This window comes from Alnus glutinosa, chromosome 13, assembly GCF_958979055.1.
Source record: "Alnus glutinosa chromosome 13, dhAlnGlut1.1, whole genome shotgun sequence".
NCBI classification, from domain to species: Eukaryota; Viridiplantae; Streptophyta; class Magnoliopsida; order Fagales; family Betulaceae; genus Alnus; species Alnus glutinosa.
Window position 1 is genome coordinate 23,894,820 of NC_084898.1, and position 14,428 is coordinate 23,909,247.

General features: G+C 35.6%; 4 protein-coding genes across 4 annotated transcripts; 3 read left to right on the forward strand and 1 right to left on the reverse strand.

Moving 5' to 3' along the window:
• Nucleotides 1–3,849: 3,849 nt before the first annotated feature.
• On the forward strand, nucleotides 3,850–4,305 carry LOC133854000 (uncharacterized). The gene has a single exon (XM_062290023.1). The coding sequence runs from the start codon at nucleotides 3,850–3,852 to the stop codon at nucleotides 4,303–4,305; it is 456 nt and encodes a 151-aa protein (XP_062146007.1).
• A 1,713-nt stretch (nucleotides 4,306–6,018) lies between these two features.
• Nucleotides 6,019–8,829, forward strand: LOC133854440 (vacuolar protein sorting-associated protein 55 homolog). Its single transcript, XM_062290648.1, has 5 exons — nucleotides 6,019–6,197; nucleotides 7,237–7,373; nucleotides 7,492–7,531; nucleotides 8,321–8,405; nucleotides 8,506–8,829. The coding sequence occupies exons 2-5, from the start codon at nucleotides 7,272–7,274 to the stop codon at nucleotides 8,696–8,698; spliced, it is 420 nt and encodes a 139-aa protein (XP_062146632.1). The 5' UTR covers nucleotides 6,019–6,197; nucleotides 7,237–7,271; the 3' UTR covers nucleotides 8,699–8,829.
• A 982-nt stretch (nucleotides 8,830–9,811) lies between these two features.
• On the forward strand, nucleotides 9,812–12,606 carry LOC133854131 (eukaryotic translation initiation factor 3 subunit B-like). The gene is made up of 3 exons (XM_062290178.1): nucleotides 9,812–10,176; nucleotides 10,629–10,775; nucleotides 12,127–12,606. The coding sequence occupies exons 1-3, from the start codon at nucleotides 9,841–9,843 to the stop codon at nucleotides 12,274–12,276; spliced, it is 633 nt and encodes a 210-aa protein (XP_062146162.1). The 5' UTR covers nucleotides 9,812–9,840; the 3' UTR covers nucleotides 12,277–12,606.
• Nucleotides 12,607–13,940: 1,334 nt separating this feature from the next.
• LOC133854132 (uncharacterized) lies at nucleotides 13,941–14,408 on the reverse strand. Its single transcript, XM_062290179.1, has one exon. It carries the CDS (start codon nucleotides 14,360–14,362, stop codon nucleotides 14,072–14,074), a length of 291 nt encoding a protein of 96 aa, XP_062146163.1. The 5' UTR covers nucleotides 14,363–14,408; the 3' UTR covers nucleotides 13,941–14,071.
• Nucleotides 14,409–14,428: the final 20 nt, after the last annotated feature.

The window sequence follows — 14,428 nt, forward strand, 5'->3', positions numbered from 1 at the left end:
GGGGGTTGATTGAGTTAGGGTTTTGGTGAAGGTTGAAGAAAATGAAGAGGCGAAGATCGACTCAGTATGAAGAGAGGAGAAAAATGAAGAGAAGGGGAGGTTGTGCGGCGCTAGGGTGAAATCTCTAGAACTAGAAGAAAAGAAATGAAAAAATAAGAGGGGGGGGGGGGGGGGGGGGGGTGCGGCTAGGGTTAAGTGGTGGGATTTTTTTATTTATTTTCTTTTATTCATGCAGTGCAGGGCGGGGCGGGTCCCCAAGATTTTTCAAAATCCCAACCTGTAAACCACATCGCACCTGTATTGGGACTGGAAACCGCAAAAAATGAAAGAAATCCGGTTGCTTGCGGGGCGGGGGCTTCGGATCGAGTTGGGTCTTGCACAGCCCTACTTACAAGTGAAATAATCACCCACTTAGAAAAACTACATACCCTATTAAAGAAAAACACAACCTAAACCTTAAACGACATTTTATCCAACTAATAATGCACTTGAAACCATTTATTTTGTGGGTTCTGACTCTGTCTCACAATGGATACCTTTGACTTGTAATAGCAAGCAGAAAGCATTATTTAATTCTTTCCAAAAATTTGCCATGCCCGACGAAACTTAATGAAGCAAATACCATGAAACTTATATTCCGTTTGTTTCAGCGTAAAATGGTTTTCATCGTAAAATATTTTTTGGGAAGTCATTTTTCAGGAAAATGTTTTCGGCTGAAAACATTTTTTGGTGTTTGGCGCAAACGGAAAATCACAAATATTTTTTTATATTTTCATCCGATGATATTAACTAATAAAAATCAAATTTTATCCACAACAAAAAAAATATTAATGTAAAATAATATAAAAAAAACGACGAAAAAATTATGTTTAACTAAGATATACACATTGACTAATAATAATCATATATTTTACAAATTGAGATTATTTTAAAAAATTATTTTTAAAGTCGCCGGAATCTGGCCATTTGAGCCGAATTCCGGCCAAAACCCAAAATGGCCAGATCCCGTCCAGTTGACCAAATCTGGCCATAACCCAGCCAGAACTGGTAGGGATTTGGCCAGGATCCGGCCGTTCTGGCAAGATCCCGGCCATCCCTGCCGTTTTTGGCTTGATCTCAGCCAGTTGGCTAGGATCTGACCATTTTGGCCAGTTTGGTCAGAATCTGGTGACGGTGGCCAGACATCGCCGAATTCCGGCAGAAATTTTCAGATTTTGACATCAGCCGAATTCTGACCAATGCTAGAATCTAGCTTGTCGGAATTCAACGATGATCGACTGTGTAAGTGTGAAGGTCGACTGCGTCGTTGTGAAGGTCGACTGCGTCGTTTAAAAAAGGATCGACTGCGTTTGCTGTTTGGGGAAAATAATTTACGCTTTTAAAAAATGTAAATCATTTTCTTGAAATTTACTAAGTATTTTTGGTCAAACAGAAATTATTTTCCGGTTGACTATTATTTTCGCCCCCACCGAACATCGTTGAAACAAACTGAGCATTATTGAATTTATATCTTAAGCAAAAACTGCAATTCCAAAATCACTACAATATGTCTATTTCCTTCAAATCAAAACAAAGCTAATCTTAGATTCAATAGCAAAATATAGGGTAACACAAAATGATCAAATTGCTAATTAAACTTCAAAACCCCCCCTCTTCAATTGCATATTTATTTATTTATTTTTTGACAATGACATTTAGTTCTCTCACATCATCCTCCTTCACTTGTAGTGAAATTTTTTTTTTAAAAAAAAAAAAAAAAAAAAAAGAAAAAAGAAAAGAAAAGAAGAAGTACAAATATCCCCCTTAAACTACCACTCAATGATTATTGTCCCCCTAAACTACTAATTGTGTCGATATTCCTTCAAACTACTACAAAATATAAATATTTCCCCTAAGACTAACAAAAAGACAAAAATGATCCTAAATTTTTTTTCAATAAGACAAAAGTGTCCTTATAAATTCGAAAAGAAAACTAAAAATAATAAACAAAAACTAAAAGAAAAATTTTAAAAAACGAAAAAAGAAAAGAAAAGAAAATTATAAAAATTATATAAAAAAAACTGAAAATTATAAAAACCGATTTTTTTTTTTGAAAAAAAAAAGAAGAAAAATATTTTTTATTTTTTGATTTTCTTTTTTTATTTTTTAATAAATTTTTGTTATTTTAGATTTTTTTTAATATTTTTCAATTTTTTAAAAAGATTTTAATAATTTTATGAAAGGTATTTTTGTCATTATAGGGGACATTGACATGTTTTGATAATTAAATAAGGACATTAACACAATTAATAGTTTACGGAGGGGGGGTGGGGAGGGGGACATTAACAATAAGGTGGCATGCAAGGGACACATGTTACTATCAAAAGTGAGTTTGTAGAAAATTTCCTGCAAACTAATTTGTATGAATTGTATGTCCCATAAAAAATGTAACGAAGTGTTATGATATTAAATTTCTAATTTCTAATCGATTAAACCTTTAGTATTTAGAGAAGAGAGGCTGAGTTTGAATCTTATTTCGGGTACGTTTGGATTTGCGATTTTAAAATATGCCATTTGAAAAAATAATTTTAAAAAATGCAGTTAAACGTTTGGCAAAATTGCAGTTTAACCTTTACAATTCTACATTTTCAAAAAAAAAAAAAAAAAAAAAAAAAAAAAACATTTACCTGCGATTTGAAAAAGAAGTTTTTTGCATTTTCAGATCTCAATTTTTAATGCAATTCCCTAACGATTCATTTTCTGCAATTTGGTTTAAAATCACACTTTTTGTCTATGAAATAGTAATCTCAAACGCTCCCTTCTTATTGTATAGGCCTCACTTATTGAGAATTTTTTTTTTTTTTTTTTTTTTTTTTAAAATGGAAGGTCCTTATTTTGGGCTTAGAATTTGAGCTTAACATATTAATTAAATCCTGACTTTACCATTGTGGGCTTTGAAAACATGTACCCTTTGCTCTTTGGGCCGGACAAGTTTCAACAACAATAGCAAAGAGCCTGACTCCAATGCTTATGTATGCCAGTGGGCCTATTGACTTCCAAGGCTGCCCGATGTGATAGTGTCAAAAGAGGGTTAAATAACTTTGACTTCATGTGATTTAAAGACTTTATTTTTTGCCCCTATGCTTTATTTCGTATCATAGATGGTACCCCATTTATGGCTAAAGACGGAGATGGTAATTCCGTCTAACTTCCATCCAAAAATTGACGGAAGTCCACGTCACTGGCCTTAAAACATCGACACATATCCTTTGCCTAATTAAAAATTTAAAAACTAAAAAATAATAAAAGCTTTAAAAAAAAAAATTGAAAAGAAAGAAGAAGAGGGGTGGCTCCCATGGCCAGTCTAGGGGTGGCCGAAACCACCCTTGAAAGCCTTGGGGGCAACTCGGCCACCCTCGTTTGGCCTTCACAAGGCCAAAAGAAAAAAGAAAAATAAAAAATTGTTTAGGGTTCGGCTACCCTCAGACCGGCCATGGGGTGGCTTCTTCCTTTACACATAGACGCTTCTGGGCGCTGTGGAAGGTTGTATATGACTCCGAAGCTTTTTCCACCATTAAGGAATGATGGATAATAGGTCCACAAAAAATCATTGCGTTCTGCCGTAACCACAAACTTCTTGCAACTCTCATTCTTTTCTTTCCAACTGTGGACGTAGTTTTTCCGCAATAAATGCAAAGTCCTTGTAGTCAATGCAATTCTTTTGGATCTTATTACTACACCTGCTTCATGTAGCCTTTGCTGCTAGACAGCTCCATAAGATATGCCATGTAGTCTCTACCTCTGTACCACATAGCGGGTAGAGAGGATCCTCGGTCACTTTCATGCGGAAAATATTCCCTTTAGCTGGCAATGCATTGTGACATGATTACTAAAAGCCGTATGTGTGGTTGGGGATATGAGGGAGATTGTCTTTGTTCTTTTTGTCGAAGTGGTATGGAGTCAAGGGATCATCTCTTCTTTGAGTGTAGCTTTAGCTACAGAATATGGGAGGAAATTCTTGGCCTTTGTTTGATTTCTAAGCTGAAGAAATATTGGGAGGAAGTTGTTGATTGGAGTGTGTTTGAGATGAGGCATGACTGTCTTAGAAGTAGGTTGTGTATCTTGAGCTTGGGTGCTACGGTTTATAACTTGTGCAAGCATAGAAATGATATTCTACATGGGAATGTTTTGAGTTCGGAGGAGATGATTATAGCTAAAATTAAGGGGGAGGTTCGGGCTCGTATTATGGCTAAAGGCCCTTATAAAAAGTCTTCCATGAATGTGCAGCTTGAGGCTTTGTGGACTCTTCACAAGATCTTCAATTAATTTGATAGTTGTTGTTGTTTGTTTCATGTGTTTTGGTTCTTTGCGTTGTAAGGTGTTTTAAAGGTTTGTCTCTGTTGGGTTTGTTTGTAGGGCTTTTGAGTTTTAGTCTCTTTTCCCTTTGTAATGTTTGAAGTTTGAACCAGTTTTTACTGGTGTGGAATTTTGGTTGTTTGGGCTATAAAATTTTTTTCATTCATCAAAAAAAAAAAAAAAAAAAAGCGCATTGTGACATGCTCTCCACGTAAAGACTTTACAACCTAAGGAGCGTCCATTTTTCATATTTGTTTCCATGGCAGCCTAAATTGTCCCGCCCTTGAGGATTCACCTTTAGCCGCATCTCAAGCCTCCATATGTTGATGATAGGCACTTCTCATTGAAAAATCTACATTGCTTGTTGCCCTCCAAATCTGTCTATCCCTATTATTATTGGCACCAATAGGAATTTGGCATATATCATTGATGGTTTCTTCGCCAAAGACATGTTTAATAATGTCATTTATTAGACTACTCTATGACTGTCATATAACTTGATTATGTAGCAATTAAAATGAGCCATTGAATCAACTCTTGTAAATTATAATAATAAAAAGTCAAGGGTTAATTATCAGTGCCACTTCATGTAACATCTCAGCTTAAACTAGGGTTAATAAATCCTTAATTTAGACCCAAAGGTTAGCAATAAATAAGGCTGGGCTTAAAGGATGGAAAGATGGACCCGAACCGACATTCGGGCTAATTTTTGGCTTGGGTGATCAAAACCATGGTGATTGATCACAACCTTTTTAGTGATCAATCATAGCCCGTCAATATGTGATTTGAGCATTTTCATGACTCTTAGACAATGATTTTTTCCTATAAATTCATCATTAAGCTAACCCTAACCTTTATTTTGACTGCCTAGCCTCCCTTTGTGCCATGAAGAAAGAGAAATAGAAAGAGGAGTGAGAAATAGAGAAATGTGGTGTTTGTGAAGGATTTTTGAGAGTTAAATTTTTTTTTGAGGGCCATGGACCTCGACTGCTCCACCCTATTTAATAGTAATTTGAGAAAGGTTGCGTGGACTTTTCTCATTTTCTTTTATTTACCACTTGCCCCTTATCCAAGGCAAATTAAGATGCCAAAAGACAAAGAGGTACAACATGAACAAGAGTCCCAGATTCAGCCAACCTAATGTTCCTTCAGGCTTCAGTTTTGGATCCTTGTGTTGTGTGCCTTCCAAACGGTCCGCTGTTATTTTAGCATTTGACTGACCGCCAAGCAAAAGCCAAAATCGAGGATCCAAATCACCTGCACTAATTCTCTGCATCATCCTCTCTAAAACCGCAATCACAATCGTGTATTTTCACTAAATAATTCTAATTTTATCATCTTAATTATTTATTTTATATTTATTCAACTTTATCGAATTCAATTATATTTTTCATTTTTATCGATCAAACATTTATTATCTCAATATTTACCATATTTTACTAGATAGAGTTTCATTGCAGGAATTCTAAATCATTAAAAAGGAATAAAAACTTATTATTCAAACATTTATTGAATTCTAAAATTTCTTGATTTAATATTTTTAAATTGTTTTATAACTTATCATTTACCATTAATTAAGTACAAGGATTGAAAACTCTAGAATCACCTAATTAATTAATCTATCCTCTCGCACCGCCACGTCAACTTGGAACCAGCGGGATCCTTTGAGCATGATGGACCTCACTCCTACCGTTCACAACTTTCCCTCTAAGCTCTGTTTTTTTTGGTCGCCGTACCCATAAAAGCCGCTCACACTGTCTGGTAGATTCCACGGCCATGGCTTAGAACTTCAGAGAACCCCAAATCGAAAAACCGCATTTTGGTGTAAACGTGTTGGAGAACACTCTGTGAATCCGATTCTGGTAAGCTCACATTCCTCAAAAGTTTTTACTTTGGTGTTTTTCGATTTGTTTTCTGTTTGTATGTTTTTATTGATGTGATGAGGAGGAGATTGTGATTACTGGGTGTAATTTACACCGTAATTTTAGTGTTGAAAGAGGTTCTTACGGTTTAGACTTATGGAGTTAATCGGAATTACAATGTTTTACGCTGGAATTGTAGAGAAGAAACGAAGAACAACTTCTGCTTATGATGATTTTGCTCTACGAAGCGAAATTAATGGAATTTGTAGTATTTTCTGAAATTATGTATGTAATTTTCAACTGGGTTTTTTATTTTGGGTTTTAAGTATTCTCTTAGATTTCTCGAATTGTGCAAATCTACAGGAAATGTATGGTTGCCTATGGTTCATCTTTTAGCTATGATATCTATCATGTGTAAATCTAAAAGAATAACCTTATTGATTTTGCGTACATTTCATGAGGCCATGATGATTTTTAATGTCATGTATGTAAATCGAAAATTGTAGCATGTATTATGCTATCAATATACTTACTGGCATCATTGGCTATTTGTGCAATATAGTTCATGTTTTTTTTTTCAACTATATTTATCTTTTATTTCTCCAGAAGATGCACTTATAAGGAACGCTGATCTTACAGAATTTTCATGTGGTAATTGCTAATACTATGTACTCAAAACAGCTAACTCAAACAAAGCTCCATAATTATTATATGTTCACTTGCAAGTTGTATGGCTGCTTGGTCTTGAGTCCCTAGTTCATTTCTTCATGTGATAACACTATTATATGCAATTAAGAACTTTTGGAATTGATTTTCAAGGAAATGTTTTCAACTAAAAATCCGTTCTCTTGGTTGCACCCACGTTTCTAAATATCTGACCCTAAACATCACATGAACTTGTTCTTAAGAAGAAAATAGATTGGAAATCTGGTAAATAAATGGCTTGCTCAAATTTGCGATCATTGTGGTATGACATAATATATGATGGATGTGCTTCTTAAATTTCTGCTTTAATACTTAATAGCATGTTCTGTTTCAGTTGTTCTCCTATATGAGGTGAGGCAGACAAGTTTGATGATGGCAGACCTACCAGGTTATATGCGATCGTGCTTGCATACCGGAAAACTTGCTTTCTTGGCAATTTTGGTCTCTGGAGGGGTTGTATTGCAAATTTTGGTCAGTGTCGCTCTTTCCTTTTGATCATTTTTCAATTATTAATACAAACTGAAGTTAAAAAAGTTACTGTGACAAAGTCTATTTGCTATTTTCTTACTTAGTATGTCTGATGCTGCAGGCATGCGCTTTGTACGACAATTGGTGGCCGATGCTAACGGGTAAGTGACTGAAGTTTTTGGTCTTGGATTTTAGCATTGGATTAGTTACCAAGGGACTCTGTGTACTGGTGGTGCCACTCTGGTGCTTCTTAATAAATTTGCGCTTTCAAATATGGGTATTGTTTGTGTGTGCGTGTGTGAGAGAGAGAGAGAGCTGTGATTTATCAAGTTATGTTAAGGGCTGACATGCTAAAACCCAAACCGGTAATGTTGATCATGTTTTGTTGAATCCTATAAATTAGTTGAAAAAGAGTCATAATATACTTTCTCGTGAACTATACAGTATAGCAAAAGGATTTAGGTTGCCTGTTTACCAGAATGGTCCCACCCTAAATGACTAGGTGCAACTGTAGGAATGTATAAACATTGGATACAAAATACTTTATCGGAGGTGGTCAAGTTCAACTCAAAATACTTAATCCTAGGTTTATACTTTCTAATCTTGAATAAGGTACTGTTTGCGAGCAAGCAGAAAGGGTATGTATCTATGTATCTGTGTCGTTGTTGCTTGTAACTTGCGTATGTGTGGGAATATCCTTTTTCCTTGGTTTCATTAATCAGTTTGGTAATTTTCCTTTGCTGCGCATGTTGATATGATTGTTACTTGTGAGTGTGTAAGGCTTTTTGTTTCCATTTTGATTCTTCAATTGGATAAATGTTACTAACTCTGGAATATTTCCTTAGAATGGAATGGGGAAGGCTTGAGACTTCTTCTATGTTAGTGTTGGTCCTCTTCGCTTATTCTTTTGAAAATATGCACTGACAGTAATGTCGGCACTTCTTTTGCAGTATTGATGTATGTGCTTCTTCCCATGCCTTTGCTGTTTTTTGCGGGATCTAATAGTTCATCTCTATTTTCTGAATCTGAAAACGGGTATGTCCTTTCTTAAAACTAACCCGAAAGAAGACTTTTTGGTGAATTATTGAAATCTCATTCAACTTATATAATTGCTTCCTATGTAATGATGAAACAGCTGGGTGAATGCGACTAAGTTCTTGACTGGAGCTTCAACTGTTGGAAGCATTGCCATACCAGCCGTCTTAAAGCATGCTGGTGTTATTGGTTGGGGAGCCCTGGCCATGGAGTTCTCATCCTTTTTCATATTTGTATTAGCCATAATTTGTTACATTGGGATGAATAGTGAAGATGATTACAGTGTGCTTTGAGAATATGGCTCTCCAGGTGCCTTCCTCTATTTGTGTAAAAAAGTATCAGTCTCTGCTCCATATGCGAGGATTTTTGTTTCATGATTTGTTGAGCTTTGCCTTAGTCGATTTGGGGTGATGTTTTTTTTTTCCATGGTGGTGGCGAGTTCCTTTATTTCAACAGAACTGTTTTAAAGCATTTTGTTGCAGAAAGACTGACTTTATCACAACAAGAAAGCTATCCCTTCTTTTTCCATATTATGTTATCCAGAAAGGTTCTTGCTTCAAATTTCTGGGGTGAAATGATGATGAACTGTCTTTTAGTTTCTTTCTCGATATCCATGGTAAAAGAATAGGTTGGATTCAGTTGGATATATTGAAGTCCTAGTTGGAGGTAGGAAATTGGCACCTTTAGGACTTGTTAACGGTTATAAAATCTAGAATTTTCATAAATAGCATTAGTAGTAAGTATTACTTTAACAATTAATTTATTCAACTTGGTCAAGTTTAGTCACTAGGGTATAAAACCCTATTGCATTGAGCTCAATCTTACCCTTGGATGAGTCATTTTAAGAAAGAGATTTTACTTAAAAAGTTTCAAAATTGATTTCTTCTAAAACTGTTACTGTAATATCGTCACGTTATTATCTTTGTGGCGATCACTTTTATCATCATCACTATCACCGTCACTACCACTATTATCATTGTTGTTTTCATCGTTGTTATACCGATGTTATGAACAATGCTACATTCTATACTTATCACTACCATGACTGTCATTAATTCACTATTAAATTTTTAAAATATATTTATTAATTAATACAAAATTTAAATTGATAATATCATTTTAAGTATATTTCAAAACTTTCACCCCCACACAGCCCAGTGGGGTTTAAACTTTTACCTTAAAATCATCCTATCAAGGGATGGTAAGGATCAGACACCACCAAATCTGACCCATTCTAATCTACATATTACATCAACCTAGTTGATTCACAAAAAAAAAAAAAAAAAAAAAAAAAAAGAAAAAAGAAAAAAGAAAAAAAAAAAGAAAAAAGAAGAGAAAAGAAATAATTAGCAAAAATCCTAAAAAAAGAGAAAAAAACTCCCTTTTCTTAGGGCTACTACAAAAAGGCTATTACATACACCTTAAACTCGGCTCCATGGAAAGCATAGAAGCCAAAGAAGCCGAGCAACTCGGCCACGACCTCGCGTCACTCAGCTTAGACTCCGCACACCCACATCCGGACAACGATGCCACACCGAACGATGAAGAGTATAACTACGAATGGGTGCTCAGAACCAGTCTCTTCAACAACGTTGTTGTGGTGGACAATCTTCCAGTGGTCGGAGCTGGCGAAGTGGAAAAGCTTGAATCTTGGGTTCAGATGAACTGTGGCAAGCACGGTGTGATTAAGAAAGATGGGGTCTCGATGGCCCTCAATCGGCAAACCCAGCAGAACTTAGGTTATTGCTTCATCGACTATAACACCCGCAAGGTACTTGGTTTTCTTTAATTTCTATTTTCTCTGTTTCTAATATAAAGTATTTTTGTGTTTTTTTTTTTTTTTTCTTTGGATAGGATACCCAATTGGTCCTACAGCCAAGTATTTCTGAATATGTGTGTTAGAATAATGGTTAAATAATTAAATTTACTAATTAGCATCAGATAAGTAGAAATTTATCTTCGTATCAGAATATGTGCTCTGAGTTTGAACTCTACTCTAGTTATAGGTTTTTCTGTGTGGAAACGAAATGTAATTTGAAGCAACATCTTAGAGGTAGCAATGAATTGTGTATCTACAAAAAACTCTCAAGTACTTCTGCAAAAAAAGAAAAAGAAAAAACCCCCACCAGTCTAGTTTTTGATATTCTAGTTGTGAAGTTTGTCTTTGTTTTTTTTTTTTTTTTTTTTTTGTCTAATTTGTTTATGGCTGGCTCTTGATCTTAGGAAGCTGAGAATGCTCAGAAGAACATAAATGGTCAGAAGATGGACAAGGGGCAGACATTGTCAGCCTATTTATACAACGAATTCGACAGGATTATGGACACTCCAGATGGGAGGACTCCTCCGGAGACTGCACCCTACTTTGACAGGGTAATTGTCTCAATTTGATATCAAACTACCTCTTTCTTTTCAATTTGAGCAAGCAAATAAGTTATGTTATAATTTGAACTATTACATGAATCTTGACCACTTCAATGGTGAGGCAAGCACTCTAATTCATATAGTGTGGATTCCATATAATTTCGCCAATCACCGATATGTATCATACTTCTTCACATGATAAGGAGTGATTTCGTTGACAAAGCTTATGGGTGAAAAACACGGCTTTTGGGCCAACAAACTATTCTCCCTTGACTTCTCACTGTCGTTTGAAACCATTTGCTACTTAGCCATCAACTGTGGGCAAGTACAACTTTGCCACTTTAACTGCTTTCTAGAACAATCTCACTACACAGCTGTGCCATAGATGTATTTCAATGCCACAAATTTTAAATGCCTAAGGTACAACTCATCATAATGCATTAATTATGTAAGCACAACCTAGCTGCTCTATATATTGTGTTCTTCCAGGCCTCATGGTTCCCAAAATGGTGCTTAAAATAGGAGCACCATGACACTAGGCATGAGTACTGATGTTGCATTTATATCAAATATGGAATTAAATATAGGAATTAAGTTAGATTTAGTGAGATGTTTAGAATTTTCACTTTGACTATCATGTAGGGGAATTAAAGTGTAGAAGATGAAGCTTTAAGATTTATTTTTGCCAACTTGGTATAGGTGTATCATAACCTTCTTCCCCCCTCCCCTTGTTTTGGGTTTAATTCTAGTTTGTTTATATTAAGCAAATTATGAAGACATTTTTGTCTGGTTTATAACATAGAATTGGTTCTTTTCTTTTGCAACTTATGTAGAAAAGTAAATGAGTTTGCTTCTACATCCAATCTCATTCTTGCATGGTGTTGCAATTGGGTTTTATATGCTTCAAGCAAGAAATTGTTCATTCTTTTTTGCTATTCTTCATTTTAGTTCAGCACTTCTTTCTGTTGGTTTCTTTTTGCTGGTATTTTATATGCTAATCTTTTTGTTTTTGGTTTTGAAACTTGATATAACAAAAGAATTTGCTGATGTGTGTGTGTGGGGGGTGCATTGTGTTTATGTCTGTATCTCGACTTGGTTCAGTTAAGCATTGCAAGTTGCCTTTCTTATGGTGGAACCATATCTATAAAATACATTCTTGCTCGGTGGAGCTTAGTGAATGAATTTACTGGTATGCTTGCAAATGCTCTTGTGATGATAGCGTTGGAAAGGTTTTTCTTAGTCTACATGGCATATTGTCAGTTTCTTGCTTCATAGTTGTTCTTGCTTTAAGCATATAGGCTTTTCTGATGGAAACATCGGGACAGATTCTGGTACAATACTATCTTATGTTTTATTGAAGGAAAATTCGCAACAATGGGATGAAAAAGCTCGGGATCAGAAAATGTTGAGAGATGGAGAAGCAAATGAAGAGGGAGAGGAAGAGGAAGATGATTTTAACTCAGCTGACATTAAGGAAGTACCGACTGTTAAAGAGGAATTGCTCAATTAGGGGCGAATATGGACTGATGGTTTTGAGTCCTTTCAAAGTTAAGTACCTAAACTAATGCACTATGTAATGTTCCAAGTTTTGTGGAAAATTTTTTCTAACCGTTTACCTCATAGCTTTGTTTTGGTGTGCCATTTGTAACTTATTATTATTATTATTTTTCCAGTTTACATTAGCGAAAACTGTAATTAAAAAATGAGCACATATTCATAGTCAAGTCACCATCTCTTTTCTTTAAGTTGCTAGAGAAAGCGACTGCCATGGTGATTTGAGATGGAATTTATGAGAGAACCTGAAAGATTAATGATATAGTCATCGGTTTTTTTTTTTTTTTTTTGTTGTTGGAAGGATTTTTGTTTCTTTTGGTTGTATTTATATGGATGGAATGTCTAACAATGAGCATAATTCAAATCAAAATTCAGATCTCCAATGCCCTAATCAGGACTTAGGGTGCGAATAGGCTCTAGCCAACAGTATAGGCACATAAATGATACAAGTGTAGTGAGATCTATTTCACAGTTCATTTTAATGGTTTACACTATTAGATCTGAAAAATTTAGTATAGACTATGAAATGAATTCTCTCTATTTCACGAGAGGATCCCGATCCTTATGACAGGACCATCTAATGATTGGAGAATACCAAAGGCCTTCACCAATGCATATCTCCATCTCTAATCTATCATGAAACAAATATAAATTCACTATCAAAACCACATAATTTGAATCATTTTCATCACATCCTTGAATCTGAGAAGAGCCGCAAAGCAATTAATACTCATCAAGAAGCATTATGCTTGTAAAACAGTCAGGAAACAAGGAGTTATTACCACATACTTTTACTAGCTTATGAGAACAAACATGAAAAATTGTTGTATTGTCTGTATAACACTTCTAATTCTTGGATATGGAGTGCCAAAACTGCACAAGATTTCTACTCAAATCAACTAAATGCAGCTTAATATTAACCTACCTACACGATTTAGGCCTCGTTTGGTAACATGTTAAAAAACATTTTTTTTGTTTTCAAAACAATTAACAAACAATTCGGAACACAAAGCATTTTAAAATGTAAACCCCACCAACAAGATACTCAACTTCTATATTGCGTCAAATCACTTTTTCAAATCAAAAGCATAAACACTTTTCAAAACCATTATCAACCATACTGTTAGAGTAACCATTCAACTTATGACAACTAAAACAGAAATGTATTATCTAAAAACCCTCTCAATTATCAAAGGAATAGTGCAGATAACAAAATCCTAATCATACTTCAAGTATTTTACACTTCTTGTTATACACCTAAGCCTAAGGAATAGCAAGAAAGAAGCTCAATGTCAATGGTGCAAGTTATAAAAAACACTTGCAACAGAGAATACCCAACCACAACATCATTCCAATGAAACAAATGTATCCAAGAAACCCATAACCAAAACGTAAATCGTTTGCAACCCCTTCAACCACAAAGTACACAAATTTATCTCAAACCAGTCTAGCTCTAGAAAGCACAAAAAACTAAACTAAATAAAGCGCATTTTTAACAAGAACATGCGTCAAACTAAGCTAATCAAGAACAAACGCATACAAACTGATTTACCAAAAACCCATTTTGGATAAACAAATTATAGTTAAAAAAGCAGAAAGAAAAACCCATTTCTAACAAAATTATATGCAGAAACCTTTTCAAATTTCACATATATAACGAACAAACTCACAACAAGGGTCTCTCTAAGTTTCTGTTTCTTCTTACAGATAAAATAAGACTCTTTCTCACAGAGACACTCTCTAGCTCTCAGTCAGAAGACCACGCGGAACTGTGGCGCGTCGGAGGCACTCGCGGGGAGGATCTCCCAGCGGCAGGGCTCGAGGTCGTCGGAGACGGGGCAGTAGCCGGCGAGAGTGACCTTGTCGGCGGAGGCGGCCACCGACCCGAATTCGAACACCGTTATGTCAGCGGGTCGGGCCACCTCCACGGCTCCGTGCATGCCCGGCACTTCTGCGGCGGGTTTCGCTTTCGGACTCTCCGCGGGTTTGGGTTGCGAGTCGGGTTGCTGTGGCTTGCCTTTGAACCAAGAGAGAAGACCCATAGCTTGGATATGGTGCGTGTCCGTGTGAGTGAATGGGGGGCTTAGGGTTTTACTAAATACTATTGG